At 46.3% G+C, this 18740-nt stretch overlaps 1 protein-coding gene across 2 annotated transcripts in view; it reads left to right on the top strand.

Moving 5' to 3' along the window:
- Positions 1 to 18740, top strand: part of LOC138855264 (sodium-coupled monocarboxylate transporter 1-like) — a 130451-nt gene that overhangs the window by 31247 nt on the left and 80464 nt on the right. The window contains exons 2-3 of one of the 2 annotated variants that reach the window (XM_070103760.1): positions 879 to 1012; positions 12560 to 12748. In XM_070103760.1, the coding sequence (XP_069959861.1) occupies positions 879 to 1012; positions 12560 to 12748 (323 nt within the window). The remainder of the gene's footprint in view (positions 1 to 878; positions 1013 to 12559; positions 12749 to 18740) is intronic. The other variant, XM_070103761.1, reaches the window with a different exon arrangement.

Consider the following 18740-nt stretch of genomic DNA (forward strand, 5'->3'; position numbering starts at 1 on the left):
GGTGTATGTCACTTGTCTACTATTCTATGTAACTTGTCTACTGGTGTATGTCACTTGTCTACTGGTGTATGTCACTTGTCTACTAGTGTATGTCGCTTGTCTACTAGTGTGTGTCACTTGTCTACTGGTGTATGTCACTTGTCTACTATTCTATGTAACTTGTCTACTGGTGTATGTCACTTGTCTACTGGTGTATATCACTTGTCTACTGGTGTATGTCACTTGTCTACTGGTGTATGCCACTTGTCTACTGGTGTATGTCACTTATCTACTGGTGTATGTCACGTGTCTACTGGTGTATGTACACTTGTCTACTGGTGTATATCACTTGTCTACTGGTGTACGTCACTTGTCTACTGGTGTACGTCACTTGTCTACTGGTGTATGTCACTTGTCTACTATTCTATGTAACTTGTCTACTGGTGTATGTCACTTGTCTACTGGTGTATGTCACTTGTCTACTAGTGTATGTCGCTTGTCTACTAGTGTGTGTCACTTGTCTACTGGTGTATGTCACTTGTCTACTAGTGTATGTCACTTGTCTACTGGTGCATGTCACGTGTCTACTGGTGTATGTCACGTGTCTACTGGTGTAGGTCATTTATCTACTGGTGTATGTCACTTGTCTGATGGTGTATGTCATGTGTCTATTGGTGTATGTCACTTGTCTACTGGTGTATGTCACTTGTCTAATGGTGTATGCCACTTGTCTACTGGTGTATGTTACTGTCTACTAGTGTATGTCACGTGTCTACTGGTGTATGTTACGTGTCTACTGGTATATGTCACTTGTCTGCTGGTGTATGTCACTTGTCTATTAGTGTATGTACATTTGTTGTATTTATTTATTTCCTTACTAAAAACCTCGATACTTGCAGGCAACGCCACAGAGGTGTATTTTTATGGCACACAGGTGACAATGAACCTGATTGGCAGTATCTTCGGAGTCTTGATATTAAGAAATGTGATGCTGCCTGTCCTCTTCCCTCTTCAACTTATCTCAATGTTTGAGGTCAGTGTGACATTGTATGTTGTGTGACACAGAGATCCTTGTAGCAATGTTTGAGGCCAGTGTGACATTGTATGTTGTGTGACACAGAGATCCTTGTAGCAATGTTTGAGGTCAGTGTGACATTGTATGTTGTGTGACACAGAGATCCTTGTAGCAATGTTTGAGGTCAGTGTGACAATGTATGCTGTGTGACACAGAGATCCTTGTACCAATGCTTGAGGTCATTGTGGCATTATATGTTTTGTGACACAGAGATCCTTGTAGCAATGTTTGAGGTCAGTGTGACATTGTACGTTGAGTGACACATAGATGATTGTTGTCGTGTTTGAGGTCTTTGTGACAATGTATTTTGTGTGACACAGAGATCCTTGTTGCAATGTTTGAGGTCAGTGTGGCATTATATGTTTTGTGACACAGAGATCCTTGTAGCAATGTTTGAGGTCTATGTGACATTGTATGCTGTGTGACACAGAGATCCTTGTTGCCATGTTTGAGGCCAGTGTGACATTGTATGTTGTGTGACACAGAGATCCTTGTAGCAATGTTTGAGGCCAGTGTGACATTGTATGTTGTGTGACACAGAGATCCTTGTAGCAATGTTTGAGGCCAGTGTGACATTGTATGTTGTGTGACACAGAGATCCTTGTAGCAATGTTTGAGGTCAGTGTGACATTGTATGTTGTGTGACACAGAGATCCTTGTTGCCATGTTTGAGGTCAGTGTGACATTGTATGTTATGTGACACAGAGATCCTTGTAGCAATGTTTGAGGTCAGTGTGACATTGTATGTTGTGTGACACAGAGATCCTTGTTGCCATGTTTGAGGTCAGTGTGACAATGTATTTTGTGTGACACAGAGATCCTTGTTGCCATGTTTGAGGTCAGTGTGACAATGCATGCTGTGTGACACAGAGACCCTTGTAGAAATGTTTCTGTACGCTTTTGGAGCATTCTTCCGAGTCATTGTTGTATCATCTGATGTAAGTGTGGCTTTGTCAGAATTGACAGCGGCGCTCTTACAGGTCAGAGTGGCATCGGTTGTTGTCTGTGTGGCTATAATGGAGAACAGACAGGCACTCTTCAATGTCAGTTTGGGAGTACTGTAAGTAAGGTTCTGTCGGAGTTTTAAATAGTACTCTTGCAGGTCAGTGTGGTATAATTTCATGACATATTTCTCATTATATTAGTAGTAAATATAATTACAAATTTTGAGATCAACATGACACAGATTTATAGTTAAATTCTTAAATTTATCTTCAGCTGCTCAGATTCTTGAAGATAACAGAAACTGTATTATTATTATCATCATTATTATTATTAATATTAATTATTATTATTATTATTATTATTATTATTATTATTATTATTATTATTATTATTATTATTATTATTATTATTATTATGGCTTAGCACAACTCTAGTAGCAGCCTGGAGAATGAGAAGTAATCAGATTTGACCCAAGGAAAGGATGGGTAGCCCTAATTTCTCCGAACAAGATCCCTTCACATACATCAAATCACCTTTCCTTCCCTCACACACCTTGAACAGGACACGCATTTTTATGTCAGTAATGAGCTGGGGGTGAGGAAGAGAACACAATGATGTGTGGTGCAAGTGTTGTTGTTGGGAACGTGCTGTGTGGGAGATGGTAAGGGAGAGTGGAGGGAGGAGCAGCTGGATAAGTGGTGAGAGGAACCAGTTGTGCGTTAATGCCTTAAAGGAGCACGATACGTATTGTTTAGAAAACAGTGAGATATATGCTCAGGGGTGACTGTATTGTTCAGCGTGACGATGGAGAAAACTGATCACAAAATACATATAGGTATATATATATTATTGTACCCACGAACGAATGGTATTGATCAATAACAGCCCTGCGACTAGCCAAGGAGTCGAACCCATACTGCTTTTGCAGTCTCATAGTGAGCGAAAACCCTTGACACTTTAATCCACGGAACCTCACAATCCTCATGAAAGACGCACCCAGCCAAGCTAGGTGTTGTACCCGTCATCCGGATATATACGGTGGTGTGGATGCTTCTAAGCTAATTTCATTCTACTCCCTGTTTGGTGTACTAGCCCAACGAGCATTATTTTATATTATTGTACCCACGAACGAGTGACATTGATCAATAACAACACTGCGACTAGCCAAGGAGTCGAACCCATGCTCCTTTGGCCGGCTTCATAGCGAGCGAAAACTCCTGACACTTTAATCCATGGAACAACACAATCCTCAAAAAAGACGCACCCTGGACAACACGGCTCTAAACCCGTGCTGCCCAGGGCTGTGTAACTGATGGGTATCTAGATTGTTGGTGATCTTGCTTCTTAGAACCCTTTGAAAGATTTTTATGAAATATGATGTTAGTGCTATCGGTCTGTAGTTTTTTGCTATTGCTTTACTGCCCCCTTTGAAGAGTGGGGCTATGTCTGTTGTTTTTAGTGAGTGTAGGATGACCCCAGTGTCCATGCTCCCTCTCCATAGAATGCTGAAGGCACGTGATAGCGGCTTCTTGTAATTCTTGATGAACACGGAGTTCCATTAGTCTGGACCTGGGGCAGAGTGCAGAAGCAGGTCATTTATTGCCTTCTCAAAGTCTTCAGGAGTTAGGTACGTGACAGGGGCTTCTTGCAGCATGTTATTAATATAATAATAAAGAAATGCTAAACCTGTAAGGGGTCACACAGTGCTTGCAACATGGAAGGTCACCTGGTTTTATCAGACATAGGAGAGGATAGCTCAAATTCCTTGGATCAAGAACCCTTCATGAAAAATGTAAACACTGAGCTAGAAATATACTCGGACATGTCTGTTAGTACACATGCAAACCGCACATGAAGACAAAAGTTTACCACGACGTTTAGGTCCATCTTCGAACATTTACAGTCACACTAACTGTATTGTTACAGTCACGATATTGTATCTTCTTGTTACATTTACGATATTGTACCTTTATGCTACAGTTACAGTATTGTACTTTCTTGTTACAGGCAGAGTATTCTAACTTCTTGTTACAGTCATTATATTGCACCTTCTTGTTACAGTCATTATATTGTACCTTCTTGTTACAGTCACAATATTGTACCTTCTTGTTTCAGTCATTATACTGTACCTTCTTGTTACAGTCACAATATTGTACCTTCTTGTTACAGTCACAATATTGTACCTTCTTGTTTCAGTCATTATACTGTACCTCCTTGTTACAGTCACGATATTTTAACTTCTTGCTACAGTCACAGTATTGTACCTTCAAGTTACAGTCACGATATTGTACCTTCTTGATACAGTCACAGTATTGTACTTTCTTGTTACAGACAGAGTATTCTAACTTCTTGTTACAGTCACAATATTGTAACTTCTTGTTACAGTTATTATAACGTACCTTCTTGTTACAGTCACGATATTGTACCTTCCTGATACAGTCACAGTATTGTATCTTCATGTTAGTCACAATATCCTACCTTCTTGTTACAGTCACAGTACTGGACCTTCTTGTTACAGTCACGATATTGTACATTCTTCTTACAGTAACAGTATAGTTCCTTCTTGTTACAGCCACGATTTTGTACCTTCTTGTTACAGTCTCTATAATGTACCTTCCTGTTACAGTCTCAATATTGTACCTTCCTGTTACAGTCCCAATATTGTACCTTCTTGTTGCAGTCACGATATTGTACCTTCTTGTTACAGTCATTGTATTGTATCTTCTTGTTACAGTCACAGTATTGTACCTTCTTCTTAGAGTCACAATATTGTACCTTCTTGTTACAGACACAATATTTTACCTTCTTGTTACAGTCACAATATTGTACCTTATTGTTACAGTCACAATATTGTACCTTCTTGTTACAGTCACAATATTGTACCTTCTTGTTACAGTCACAATATTGTACCTTCTTGTTACGATCACAATATTGTACCTTCTTGTTACAGTCACAATATTGTACCTTCTTGTTACGATCACAATATTGTACCTTCTTGTTACAGTCACAATATTGTACCTTCTTGTTACAGTCACAATATTGTACCTTCTTGTTAAGTCACAATATTGTACCTTCTTGTTACAGTCACAAAATTGTACCTTCTTGTTACAGTCACAATATTGTACCTTCTTGTTAGTCACAATATTGTACCTTCTTGTTAAGTCACAATATTGTACCTTCTTGTTACGATCACAATATTGTACCTTCTTGTTATAGTCACAAAATTGTACCTTCTTGTTACAGTCACAATATTGTGCTTTCTTGTTACAGTCACAATATTGTACCTTCTTGTTACAGTCACAATATTGTACCTTCTTGTTACAGTCACAATATTGTACCTTCTTGTTACAGTCACAATATTGTGCCTTCTTGTTACAGTCACAATATTGTGCCTTCTTGTTACAGTCACAATATTGTACCTTCTTGTTACAGTCACAATATTGTACCTTCTTGTTACAGTCACAATATTGTGCCTTCTTGTTACAGTCACAAAATTGTACCTTCTTGTTACAGTCACAATATTGTGCCTTCTTGTTACAGTCACAATATTGTACCTTCTTGTTACAGTCACAAAATTGTACCTTCTTGTTACAGTCACAATATTGTACCTTCTTGTTACAGTCACAATATTATACCTTCTTGTTACAGTCACAATATTATACCTTCTTGTTACAGTCACAATATTGTACCTTCTTGTTACAGTCACAATATTGTACCTTCTTGTTACAGTCACAATATTGTACCTTCTTGTTACAGTCACAATATTGTACCTTCTTGTTACAGTCACAATATTGTACCTTCTTGTTACAGTCACAATATTGTACCTTCTTGTTACAGTCACAATATTGTACCTTCTTGTTACAGTCACAATATTGTACCTTCTTGTTACAGTCACAATATTGTACCTTCTTGTTACAGTCACAATATTGTACCTTCTTGTTACAGTCACAATATTGTACCTTCTTGTTACAGTGGATCTTATAAATATAACAGACAATAATTACATTTCAAATAATACGTTATAATTAAATAACTAATGAAAATAATAATAACAATGAATGAGAAGATAAGAATATAAACAAAAACTGAAATAACGCAAATATTATTGACTCAGACTGACAAACTATTTGTTAAAAATTTAATAATTAATCATAATTTCTTAAAGCAGATAATTATCACTGCTTCTTAATCTTGGACAGAAATAATGTTAATTATTAAGATAATGTATTCTTAAATTAAAGAGGATTGAAGGGTAGGTTCCCGAGGGGACTATGTCACCCGTGGGGACTATGTTCCCCGTGGGGACTATGTTCCCCGTGGGGACTATGTTCCCCGTGGGGACTATGTTCCCCGTGGGGACTATGGTCCCCGTGGGGACTATGTTCCCCGTGGGGACTATGGTCCCTGTGGGGATTATATTACCCGTGGGGGCTATGTTCCCCGTGGGGACTATGTCACCCGTGGGGACTATGTTCCCCGAGGGGACTATGTCACCCGTGGGGACTATGTTCCCCGTGGGGACTATGGTCCCTGTGGGGACTATGTTCCCCGTGGGGACTATGGTCCCTGTGGGGACTATGGTCCCCTTGGGGACTATGTTCCCCGTGGGGACTATATTACCCGTGGGGACTATGTTCCCCGTGGGGACTATGTTCCCCTTGGGGACTATATTACCCGTGGGGACTGTGTTCCCCGTGGGGACTATGGTCCCTGTGGGGACAATGTTCCCCGTGGGGACTATGTTACCCGTGGGGACTATGTTCCCCGTGGGGACTATATTCCCAGTGGGGACTATGGTCCCTGTTGGGATAATGTTCCCCGTGGTGACTATGTCACCCGTGGGGACTATGTTCCCCGTGGGGACTATGGTCCCTATGGGGACTATGTTCCCCGTGGGGACTATGTTCCCCGTGGGGACTATGTTCCCAGTGGGGACTATGGTCCCTGTGGGGACTATGTTCCCCGTGGGGACTATGTTCCCCGTGGGGACTATGTTCCCAGTGGGGACTATGGTCCCTGTGGGGACTATGTTCCCCGTGGGGACTATGTTCCCCGTGGGGACTATGTTCCCAGTGGGGACTATGGTCCCTGTGGGGACTATGTTCCCCGTGGGGACTACGTTCCTCGTGGGGACTATGGTCCCTGTGGGGACTATGTTCCCCGTGGGGACTATGGTCCCTGTGGGGACAAGGTTCCCCGTAGGGACGATGTTACCCGTGGGGACTATGTTCCCCGTGGGGACTATGGTCCCTGTGGGGACAACGTTCCCCGTGGGGATTGTGTTACCCGTGGGGACTATGTTCCCCGTGGGGTCTATGTTACTCGTGGGGACTATGTTCCACGTGGGGACTATGTTTCCTGTGGGGACTATGTTCCCTGAGGGGACTATGTTCACCGTGGGGACTATGTTCACCGTGGGGACAATGTTCCCTGTGGGGACTATGTTCACCGTGAGGACTATGTTCCCTGTGGGGACTGTGTTCACCGTAGGGACAATGTTCCCTGTGGGGACTATGTTCACTGTAGGGACTATGTTCCCCGTGGGGACTATGGTCACCGTGGGGACTAAGTTCACCGTGGGTACTTTGGTCACCGTGGGGACTATGTTCACCGTGAGGACTATGTTCCCTGTGGGGACTGTGTTCACCGTAGGGACAATGTTCCCTGTGGGGACTATGTTCACTGTAGGGACTATGTTCTCTGTGGGGACTATGTTCACTGAGGGGACTATGTTCACCGTGGGGACTATGGTCACCGTGGGGACTATGTTCACCGTGGGAACTATGGTCACCGTGGGGACTATGTTCCCTGTGGAGACTATGTTCATCGTGGGGATTATGTTCCCCGTGGGGACTATGTTCCCTGTGAAGACTATGTTCCCTGTGGGGACTATGTTCCCTGTGGGAACTATGTTCCCCGTGGGGACCATGTTCACAGTGGGGACTATGGTCACCGTGTGGACTCTGTTCCCTCTGGGGACTGTGTTACCCGTTTGGACTATTTTCCCTGTGGGGACTATGCTACCCGTGGGGACTATGTTCCCTTTTGGGACTATGATCCCCGTGGGGACTGTGTTCCCTGTGGGGGCTATGTTCCCAGTGGGGACTATGTTCCCTGTGGGGACTATGTTCCCTGTGGGGACCATGTTCCCTGTGGGGACTATGTTCTCCATGGGGACTATGTTCATCGGGGTGAGTATGTTCCCAGTGGGGACTATGTCCCTGTGGTTACTATGTTACTCTTGGAGACTATGCTCCCCGTGGGAATTATGTTCCCTGTGGGTGCTTTGTTCACCTTGGGAACAATATTCCCTGTGGGGACTATGTTCACCTGAGGAGTATGTTCCCTGTGGGGACTATGTTCCCTATGGGGACTATGTTCACCGTGAGGACTATGTTCACCTGGGGACTATGGTCACCGTGTGGACTATGTTCCCTTTGGGGACTATATTACCCGTTAGGACTGCATTCCCTGTGCTTACTATGCTACCCGTGGGGACTGTGTTCTCTGTGGGGACTATGTTCCCCGTGGGGACTATGTTCCCTCTGGGGACTATTTTCCCTGTGGGGACTATGTTACCCGTGGGGACTATTTTCCCTGTTGGGACTATGTTCACCGTGGGGACTATGTTCATCATGGGGACTGTTCCCTGTGGTGACTATGTTCACCGTAGGTACTCTGTTCATCGCGAGGACTATGCTTCCCGTGGGAACTATGTTCACCGTGGGGACTATGTTCAACGTGGGGACTATGCTTTCGGAGGGGACTATGTTCACCATGGGAACTATGTTCATCGTGGGGACTACCCTTCCCATAGGGACTATGTTCACCGTGGGGACTACCCTTCCCGTAGGGACTATGTTCACCGTGGGGACTATGGTCACCGTGGGAACTATGCTTCCCGTGGGAACTATGTTCACCGTTGGAACTATGTTCAGCGTGGGGACCACGCTTCCCGTGGGGACTATGTTCACCGGGGGGACTATGCTTCCCGTTGGGACTATGTTCACAGTGGGGACTATGCTTTCTGAGAGGACTATGTTCACCGTGGGGACTTTGTTCACCTTGGGGACTATGTTCACCGTGGGACTACGCTTCCCGTAGGAACTATGTTCACCGTGGGGACTATGCTTCCAGTGGGGACTATGTTCACCATGGGGACTATGGTCACCGTGGAGAATATGTTCCCAGTGGGGACTGTGTTCCCCGTGGGGAATATGTTCAGCGTGGGGACTAAGTTCCCCGTGATGACTTTGTTCCCCGTGGGGACTGTGCTTCCAGTGGGAACTATGTTCACCGTGGGGACTATGTTCATTGTGGTGATTATGTTCAATGTGGGGACTATATTACCCGTGGGGACTATGTTCCCCGTGGGTACTTTGGTCCCTGTGGGGACAATGTTCCCCGTGGGGACTATGTTACCCGTGGGGACTATGTTCCCCGTGGGGTCTATGTTACTCGTGGGGACTATGTTCCCCGTGGGGACTATGTTCCACGTGGGGACTATGTTCCCTGTGGGGACTATATTCCCTGTGGGGACTATGTTCCCCGTGGGGACTATGTTCCCTGTGGGGACTATGTTCCCCATGGGGACTATGTTCCCTGTGGGGACCATGTTCCCTGTGGGGACTATGTTCTCCATGGGGACTATGTTCATCGTGGTGAGTATGTTCACCATAGGGACTATGTTCTTTGTGGGGACTATGTTCACCGTGGGGACTATGGTCACCGTAGGGACTATGTTCACCGTGGGGACTATGGTCACCGTGGGGACTATGTTCCCTGTGGAGACTATGTTCATCGTGAGGATTATGTTCACCGTGGGGACTATGTTCCCTGTGGGGACTATGTTCCCCGTGGGGACTATGATCCCTGCGGGGACTATGTTCCCCATGAGGACTATGTTCCCTGTGGGGACCATGTTCCCTGTGGGGACTATGTTCCCTTTTGGGACTATATTCCCCGTGGGGACTATGTTTCCTGTGGGGACTATGTTCCCCGTGAGGACTATGATCCCTGTGGGGACTATGTTCCCTGTGGGGACTATGTTCTCCGTGGAGACTATGTTCATCGTGGTGAGTATGTTCCCCGCGGGGACTATGTTTCCTGTGGTTACTATGTTACCCTTGGAGACTATGCTCCTCGTGGGGACTATGTTCCCTGTGGGTGCTTTGTTCACCGTGGGAACAATGTTCCCTGTGGGGACTATGTTCACCTGAGGACTATGTTCCCTGTGGGGACTATGTTCCCTGTGGGGACTATGTTCACCGTGGGGACTATGTTCACCGTGAGGACTATGTTCACCTTGGGACTATGGTCACCGTGTGGACTATGTTCCCTGTGGGGACTATATTACCCGTTAGGACTGTATTCCCTGTGCGGACTATGCTACCCGTGGGGACTGTGTTCTCTGTGGGGACTATGTTCCCCGTGGGGACTATGTTCCCCCTGGGGACTATTTTCCCTGTGGGGACTATGTTACCCGTGGGGACTATGTTCCCTGTGGGGACTATGTTCCCCATGGGGATTATTTTCCCTGTTGGGACTATGTTCACCGTGGGGACTATGTTCATCATGGGGACTCTTCCCTGTGGTGACTATGTTCACCGTAGGTACTCTGTTCATCGCGAGAACTATGCTTCCCGTGGGAACTATGTTCACAGTGGGGACTATGTTCAACGTGGGGACTATGCTTCCCGAGGGGACTATGTTCACCATGGGAACTATGTTCACCGTGGAGACTACCCTTCCCATAGGGACTATGTTCTCATTGGGGACTACCCTTCCCGTAGGGACTATGTTCACCGTGGGGACTATGGTCACCGTGGGGACTATGCTTCCCGTGGGGACTATGTTCACCGTTGGAACTATGTTCACCGTGGGGACTATGCTTCCCGAGGGGACTATGTTCACTGTGGGGACTATGCTTCCCGAGGGGACTATGTTCATCGTGGGGACTATGCTTCCCGAGGGGACTATGTTCACCGTGGGTACTATGCTCACCGTGGTGACTACGCTTCCCGTAGGAACTATGTTCACCGTGGGGACTATGCTTCCCGTGAGGACTATGTTCACGATGGGGACTATGGTCACCGTGGGGACTATGTTCCCAGTGGGGAATATGTTAAGCGTGGGTACTATGTTCCCCATGGGAGCTATGTTCCCCGTGGGACTATGTTCTCCGTGGGGACTATGTTTCCCGTTTGGAATATGCTCCCCGTGGGGTCTGTGTTCTCCGTTGGGACTATGTTCCCCGTGGGGACTATGTTCCCCGTGGGGATTATGTTCCCCGTGGTTACTATGTTTCCCATGGGGACTATGTTCCCCCGTTGGTACTGTGTTCCCCCGTGAGGACTATGTTCCCGGTGGGGACTATGTTCCCCCTGGGGACTATATTCCCCATGAGGACTATGTTTCCCTTGGGGACTATGTTCCTCGTGTTGATTGTGTCCCCCGTGGAGACTATGTTCCCCGTAGGGACTATATTCCCCCGTAGGGACTATGTTCCCCCGTAGGGACTATGTTCCCGGTGGGGACTATGTTCCCGGTGGGGACTATGTTCCCCGTGGGGATTATTTTCCCTGTTGGGACTATGTTCACCGTGGGGACTATGTTCATCCGTGGGACTATCTTCCCGTGGGGACTATGTTCCCTGTGAGGACTATGTTCACCCTGAGGACTATATTTCCCGTGGGGACTGTGTTCCCCGTGGGGACTATGTTCCCCGTGGGGACTATGTTCCCCGTGGGGACTATGTTCCCGGTGGGGACTATGTTCCCGGTGGGGACTATGTTCCCCGTGGGGACTATGTTCCCGGTGGGGACTATGTTCCCCGTGGGGATTATGTTCTCCGTGAAGGCTATGTTTCCCGATGGGACTATGTTCCCTGTGAGGACTATGTTCACCCTGAGGACTATATTTCCCGTGGGGACTATGTTCCCCGTGGGGACTATGTTCACTCTGAGTACTATGCTTCCCGTAGGGAATATGTTCACCGTGGGGACTATACTCCCCGTGGGGACTATGTTCCCCGTGGGGACTATGTTCCCCGTGGGGATTATGTTCACCGTGAGAGCTATGTTTCCCGTGGGTACTATGTTCACCCTGTGGACTATGTTCTCTGTGAGGGCTATGTTCCCCGTGGGACTATGTTCCCCGTGGGGACTATGTTCCCCGTGGGGACTATGTTCCCCGTGGGGATTATGTTCACCGTGAGAGCTATGTTTCCCGTGGGTACTATGTTCCCCGTGGAGAATATGCTCCCCGTGGGGACTATGTTCCCCGTGGGGATTATGTTCACCGTGAGAGCTATGTTTCCCGTGGGTACTATGTTCACCCTGTGGACTATGTTCTCTGTGAGGGCTATCTTCCCCGTTGAGAATATGCTCCCCGTGGGGACTATGTTCACTCTGAGTACTATGCTTCCCGTAGGGACTATGTTCACCGTGGGGACTATACTCCCCGAGGGGACTATGTTCCCCGTGGGGACTATGTTCCCCGTGGGGACTATGTTCCCCGTGGTGACTTAACGTCTTTATAAAAGAATAATTTCTCTTACAGTACATAGAGTTACGGTTCAAGTCACGAGCACTACGGAAGATGGCAACAGGAATCCAATTAGTGACGTTATTCGTGTACATGGGTATATCTGTTTACGCACCGTCACTGGCTGTCTCCTCAGTCACCAGCCTCCCCATCTGGGCCTCAGTCCTCTTAATGGGACTCATCTGTTCCTTCTACATCACTATAGTAAGCTAAGTTAGATATTCAATGTAAATCATGTTAGCCATTGTATAAAGTGTCTATGTAAGTCAGCTCGCGTGGTGGCCCGTGTCCTGGTGGTAAAAAATATATCTTCACACGATGAGTGTCCGGGTTCGATTCCCGGCAAGGGTGGAAACATTCGGAGTGTTTCCTTACACCTGCTTTCTATGTTCACTCATCAGTATAAAATGGGTACCTGGGTGTTAGTGGACTGATGTGGGTCGCATCCTGGGACAAAACTGACCTAATTAGCCAGAAATGCTCAGCATAATAAGCGGCTTTCTATATAGTATTATGTTATTGATGTCAGCTATAGTATGTATACCTTGTACTTGTAGAGATAAAGATATTATTATTATTATTATTATTATTATTATTATTATTAGTAGTAGTAGTAGTAGTAGTAGTAGTAGTAGTAGTGGCCCGGTGGCCTGGTGACTAAAGCTCCCGCTTCACACACGGAGGGCCCGGGTTCGATTCCCGGCGGGTGGAAACATTTCGACACGTTTCCTTACACCTGTTGTCCTGTTCACCTAGCAGCAAATAGGTACCTGGGTGTTAGTGGACTGGTGTGGGTCGCATCCTAGGGGACAAGATTGAGGACCCCAAAGGAAATAAGTTAGACAGTCCTCGATGACGCACTAACTTTCTTGGGTTATCCTGGGTAGCTAACCCTCCGGAGTTAAAAATCCGAACAAAATCTTATCTTAAGTAGTAGGGTTTTAAGAAGGAAGATCTAAGACAATACGATAATGATATAGCGTAAGCCAAATCTGACCCAAAGCTGTTGTACAGCCACATCAGGAAGAAAACAACAGTCAAGGACCAGGTAATCAGGCTGAGGAAGGAAGGACGGGAGGTCACGAAAAATGACCGTGAAGTATGTGAGAAGCTCAACATGAGATCCAAAGATGTGTTCACAGAGGAGACAGAAGGGACTCCAGAAAGGCGGAGAGGTTGGATACACCATCAAGTGTTGGACACTATACATACAACCAAGGAAGAAGTGAAGAGGTTGATAAGCGAACTTGATACCTCAACGGCGACGGTGCTGGATAACATCTCTCCATGGGCCCTGAGAGAGGGAGCAGAGGCACTTTGTGTACCACTAACAACAATCTTCAACACATCTATCGAAACAGGGCGACTACCAGATGTATGGAAACCAGCATATGTAGTCCCAATTTAACACAAAAAAAGACATAAATGAAGCATTAAACTACCGACCAGTGTCACTGATGTGTATAGTATGCAAGGTCATGGAGAAAATTATCAGGAGAAGAGTGGCGGAGCACCTATGAAGGATTGAGCTTATCAACAACAACCAGCACGGTTTCAGGGACGGGAAATCCTGCCTCACAAACCTACTGGAGTTCTATGACATGATGATGGCAGTAAGACAAGAGAGAGATTAGTAAGACAGTAAGATTAGCAGTAAGACACAAGAGATTAGTGCAAAAGCTGGAGGACCAGGCACGTATAACAGGAAAGGCACTGCAATGGATCAGGGAATACGTGTCAGGAAGACAACAGCGAGTCATGGTACGTGGCGAGGTGTCAGATTGGGCGCCTGTAACGAGTGGGGTGCCACAGGGGTCAGTCCTAGGACCGGTGCTGTTTCTGGTATTTGTGGACGACATGACAGAATGAATAGACTCCAAAGTGCTCCTGTTTGCAGATGATGTGAAGTTGATGAGAAGAATATAATCGGACGAGGACCAAGGAGAACTACAAAGGGATCTGGACAGGCTGTAGGCCTTGTCCAACAACTGGCTCTTGTGGTTCAATCCCACCAAGTGCAAAGTCATGAAGATTGGGGAAGGGCTATGAAGACCACAAACGGAGTACAGTCTAGGAGGTCAGAGACTACAAACGTCACTCAAGGAAAAGGATCTTGGGGTCACTATTGAACACATCTCCTGAGGCACACATCACCCAAATAACTGCTGCAGCATATGGGCGCCTAGCAAACCTCAGAACAGCATACCGACATCTTAATAAGGAATCGTTCAGGACGCTGCACACCGTGTATATTAGGCCCATATTTGAGTGTGCACCTCCAGTTTGTAACCCACACCTAGCCAAGGATGTAAGGAAACTAGAGAAAGTGCAAAGGTTTCTAACAAGACTAGTCCCGTAGCTACGGAGTACATCCTGCGAGGAAATCGATCTGACGGCACTGGAAGACAGGAGAGACGGGGGGGAATATGAAAACAACTTATAAAATATTGAGAGGAATTTAGAAAGTGGACAGAGAGAGGATGTTCCAAAGATGGGAAGTTGAAGTCTCAGATGAATCACAGGGATGTTAGGAAGTATTTCTTCAGTCACAGAGTAGTCAGGAAGTGGAATAGTCTGGGAAACGATGTAGTGGAGGCAGGATTCATTCATAGCTTTAAGAAGAGGTATGATAAAGCTAATGGTGCAGGGAGTGACCCAGTAGTGACCAGTGAAGAGGCGGGGCCAGGAGCTGTGACTGGACCCCTGCAACCACAACTAGGCGAGTACACACACCCACACACACACACACACACACACACACACACACACACACACACACACACACCAAGGGCCAAGGAGTGAAAGGGGAGAGCAGCTGGGTGCAGATGGAGAGGGTGATAGGTCAAATGCAAAGGCACAACCATGCTACCAAGAGCCATTGGATAAAACAAGGGAGAAAATGACCATGTACAGACAGGAACCAGAGTCACAGAGGGAGAGGCAATGGGAGGAGGAAAGGGCAAAATCAGTATTTATCCATAGGCTTCAGGAGAGAGAGAGAGGAAAGGATACACACTGAAAGACGGCAGGCAGAAAGAAAGGAGATTGAGAACATCACTGAAATAGGTAAAGAAGACATGGATGAGATTGTAAATTTTCGGAGAATAGGGGGGTACTTGAAGGGAAGAAAACGACCGATCAATCTGATTCTCAGGACAGAAACAGTGTGGAACAGGATCCTCCAAGAGAAACCACGGTTGAAGTAATTGGGAGAGTACAAGAGGGTGTTCCTAGACAGAGACATAACACAAACAGAACGACAGCAGCTGAGGGAGAGGACAAAAAAGCAAAAGGAGCTAGGAAAGGAGACATGGACGGAGTCAGCAGAGATCAAACAGAGCAGGACAGAGCAGCAAGGGCACACACACACAGAATCATCCTCAGAACCCCACAACCTATCACACCATCCCAATACAAACTACAATCCATACTCACAACTTCCACCTAAGACCCAGCTATAGAATCCCACAGTACGCTACCAGGTCTCCCACCCTCACAGGGCCCCCCAAATCACAGTGTTGGAGAGGAAACTGAAGGTATGGTACACAAATGCTGATGAAATAGCAAATAAGTGGGAGTGGCATGAAAGAGTCAAAGAGGTATCACCGGACATCATAGCTCTCACAGAAACCAAGCTTACATGTACGATAACAGATGCCATCTTTCCAATGGGATACCCGATCCTGAGGTAAGACAGAGGGAACAGTGGGGGTGGAGGAGTGGCACTGCTGATCAAAAACCAATGGAATTTTGATGAACTGGAGAGAGGAGACAGTGGAGAAACAAGCCATTACATAGCGGGAACGCTTCACTCTGGAGGTCCCAAGGTAGTAATTACAGTGATGTATAACCCACCACAGAACAGCAGGAGGCCAAGGCAAGAGTATGACGAGAGCAATAGACCGATGGTTGACACACTTGCTGCAGTGGCCAGAAGAGCTAATGCATGCAGGGCAAAGCTCCTGATCATGGATGACTTTAACCACAAGGAGATGGATTGGGAGAACTTGGAGCCACATGGGGGCCAAGATACATGGAGGGCTAAGATGATGGAGGTGGTACTGAAAAACTTTATGTACCAACACATAAGTGACGCTACAAGAGAGAGAGGAGAGGATGAACCAGCAAGACTGGACCTAGTATTCACCTTGAGTAGTGCAGATATTGAGGACATCACATATGAAAGACCCCTTGGGGCCAGCGATCATAAGGTTTTAAGCTTCGAATACACAGTAGAGCTACAAGTGGAGGGGGAAGCATGAAGGCCAGGGTGAATGAAGCCAAACTACAAGAAAGGGGACTACACGGGAATGCGGAACTTACTGAACGGGGTTCAGTGGGACAGAGAACTGGCAGGGAAGACAGTTAATGAGATGATGAAATATATAGTAACAATGTGCAAGAAGGCTGAGGAGAGGCTTGTACCCAAGGGTAACACGAATAATGAAAAAGCCAGGATGAGCCCATGGTTCACTCAAAGGTGCAGGGAGGCAAAAACCAAGTGTGCTAGGGAATGGAAGAAATATAGAAGGCGAAAGATCCAGGAGAATAAGGAGAGCAGTCATAGAGCCTGAAATGAATATGCACAGATAAGAAGGGAGCCCCAATGACAATATGAAAACGATATAGCAGCGAAAGCCAAATCTGACTCGAAGCTGTTATACCGCCACATCTGTAAGAAAACAACAGCCAAGGACCAGGTAATCAGGCTAAGGAAGGAGGAGAGACAACAAGAAATGGCCATGAAGTATGTGAGGAACTCAACAAGAGATTCAAAAAAGTGTTCACAGAGGAGACAGAAGGGGCTCCAGAAAGACGGAGACGTGTGGCACACCACCAAGTGCTGGACACAGTACACACAACCGAGGAAGAAGTGAAGAGGCTTCTGAGTGAACTAGATACCTCAAAGGCAATGGGGCCGGATAACATCTCTCCATGGGTCTTGAGAGAGGGAGCAGAGGCACTATGTGTACCCCTGACAACAATATTCAATACATCTATCGAAACAGGGAGATTGCCTGAGGCATGGAAGACAGCAAATGTAGTCACAATCTTTATAAAAGGAGACAAGATATGAAGCAGACCAGAGTCACTGACATGTATAGTATGCAAAATCATGGAGAAGATTATCAGGAGAAGAGCGGTGGAAAAACTAGAAAGGAATGATCTCATCAACAGCAGTCAACATGGTTTCAGGGATGGAAAATCTTGTGTCACAAACCTACTGGAGTTCTATGACATGATGACAGCAGTAAGACAAGAGAGAGAGGGGTGGGTGGATTGCATTTTCTTGGACTGCAAGAAGGCATTTGACACAGTTCCACACAAGAGATTAGTGCAAAAACTGGAGGACCAAGCAGGAATAACAGGGAAGGCACTACAATGGATCAGGGAATACTTGTCAGGAAAACAACAGCGAGTCATGGTACGTGGCGAGGGGTCAGAGTAGGCACCTGTGACCAGCGGGGTCCCACAGGGGTCAGTCCTAGGACCAGTGCTATTTCTGGTATTTGTGAACGACATGACGGAAGGAATAGACTCCTAAGTGTTCCTGTTTGCAGGTGACGTGAAGTTGATGAGAAGAATTCACTCGATCGAAGACCATGTTGAACTACAATGGGATCTGGACAGGCTGCAGACCTGGTCCAGCAATTGGCTCCTGGAGTTCAGCCCCACCAAGTGCAGAGTCATGAAGATTGGGGAAGGGCAAAGAAGAACGCAGACAGAGAACAGTCTATGGGGCCAGAGACTACAAACCTCACTCAAGGAAAAAGATCTTGGGGTGAGTATAACACCAGGCACATCTCCTGAAGTGCACATCAACCAAATAACTGCTGCAGCATATGGGCACCTAGCAAACCTTAGAACAGCAATCCGATATCTTAATAAGGAATCGTTCAGGACTCTGTACACTGTCTACGTTATGTCCATATTTGAGTATGCGGCACCCGTTTGCAACCCACACCTAGCCAAGCACGTAAAGAAACTAGAGAAAGTGTAAAGGTTTTCAACAAAACTAGTCCCAGAGCTAAGAGGTATGTCCTACCAGGAGAGGTTAAGGGAAATCAACCTGACGACACTGGAGGGCAGAAGAGATAGGGGGGACATGATAACGACATACAAAATCCTGAGAGGAACTGACAAGGTGGACAAAGACAGGGTGTTCCAGAGATGAGACACAGCAACAAGGCGACAC

Source organism: Cherax quadricarinatus, chromosome 87 (assembly GCF_038502225.1).
Source record: "Cherax quadricarinatus isolate ZL_2023a chromosome 87, ASM3850222v1, whole genome shotgun sequence".
Lineage (NCBI taxonomy): Eukaryota > Metazoa > Arthropoda > Malacostraca > Decapoda > Parastacidae > Cherax > Cherax quadricarinatus.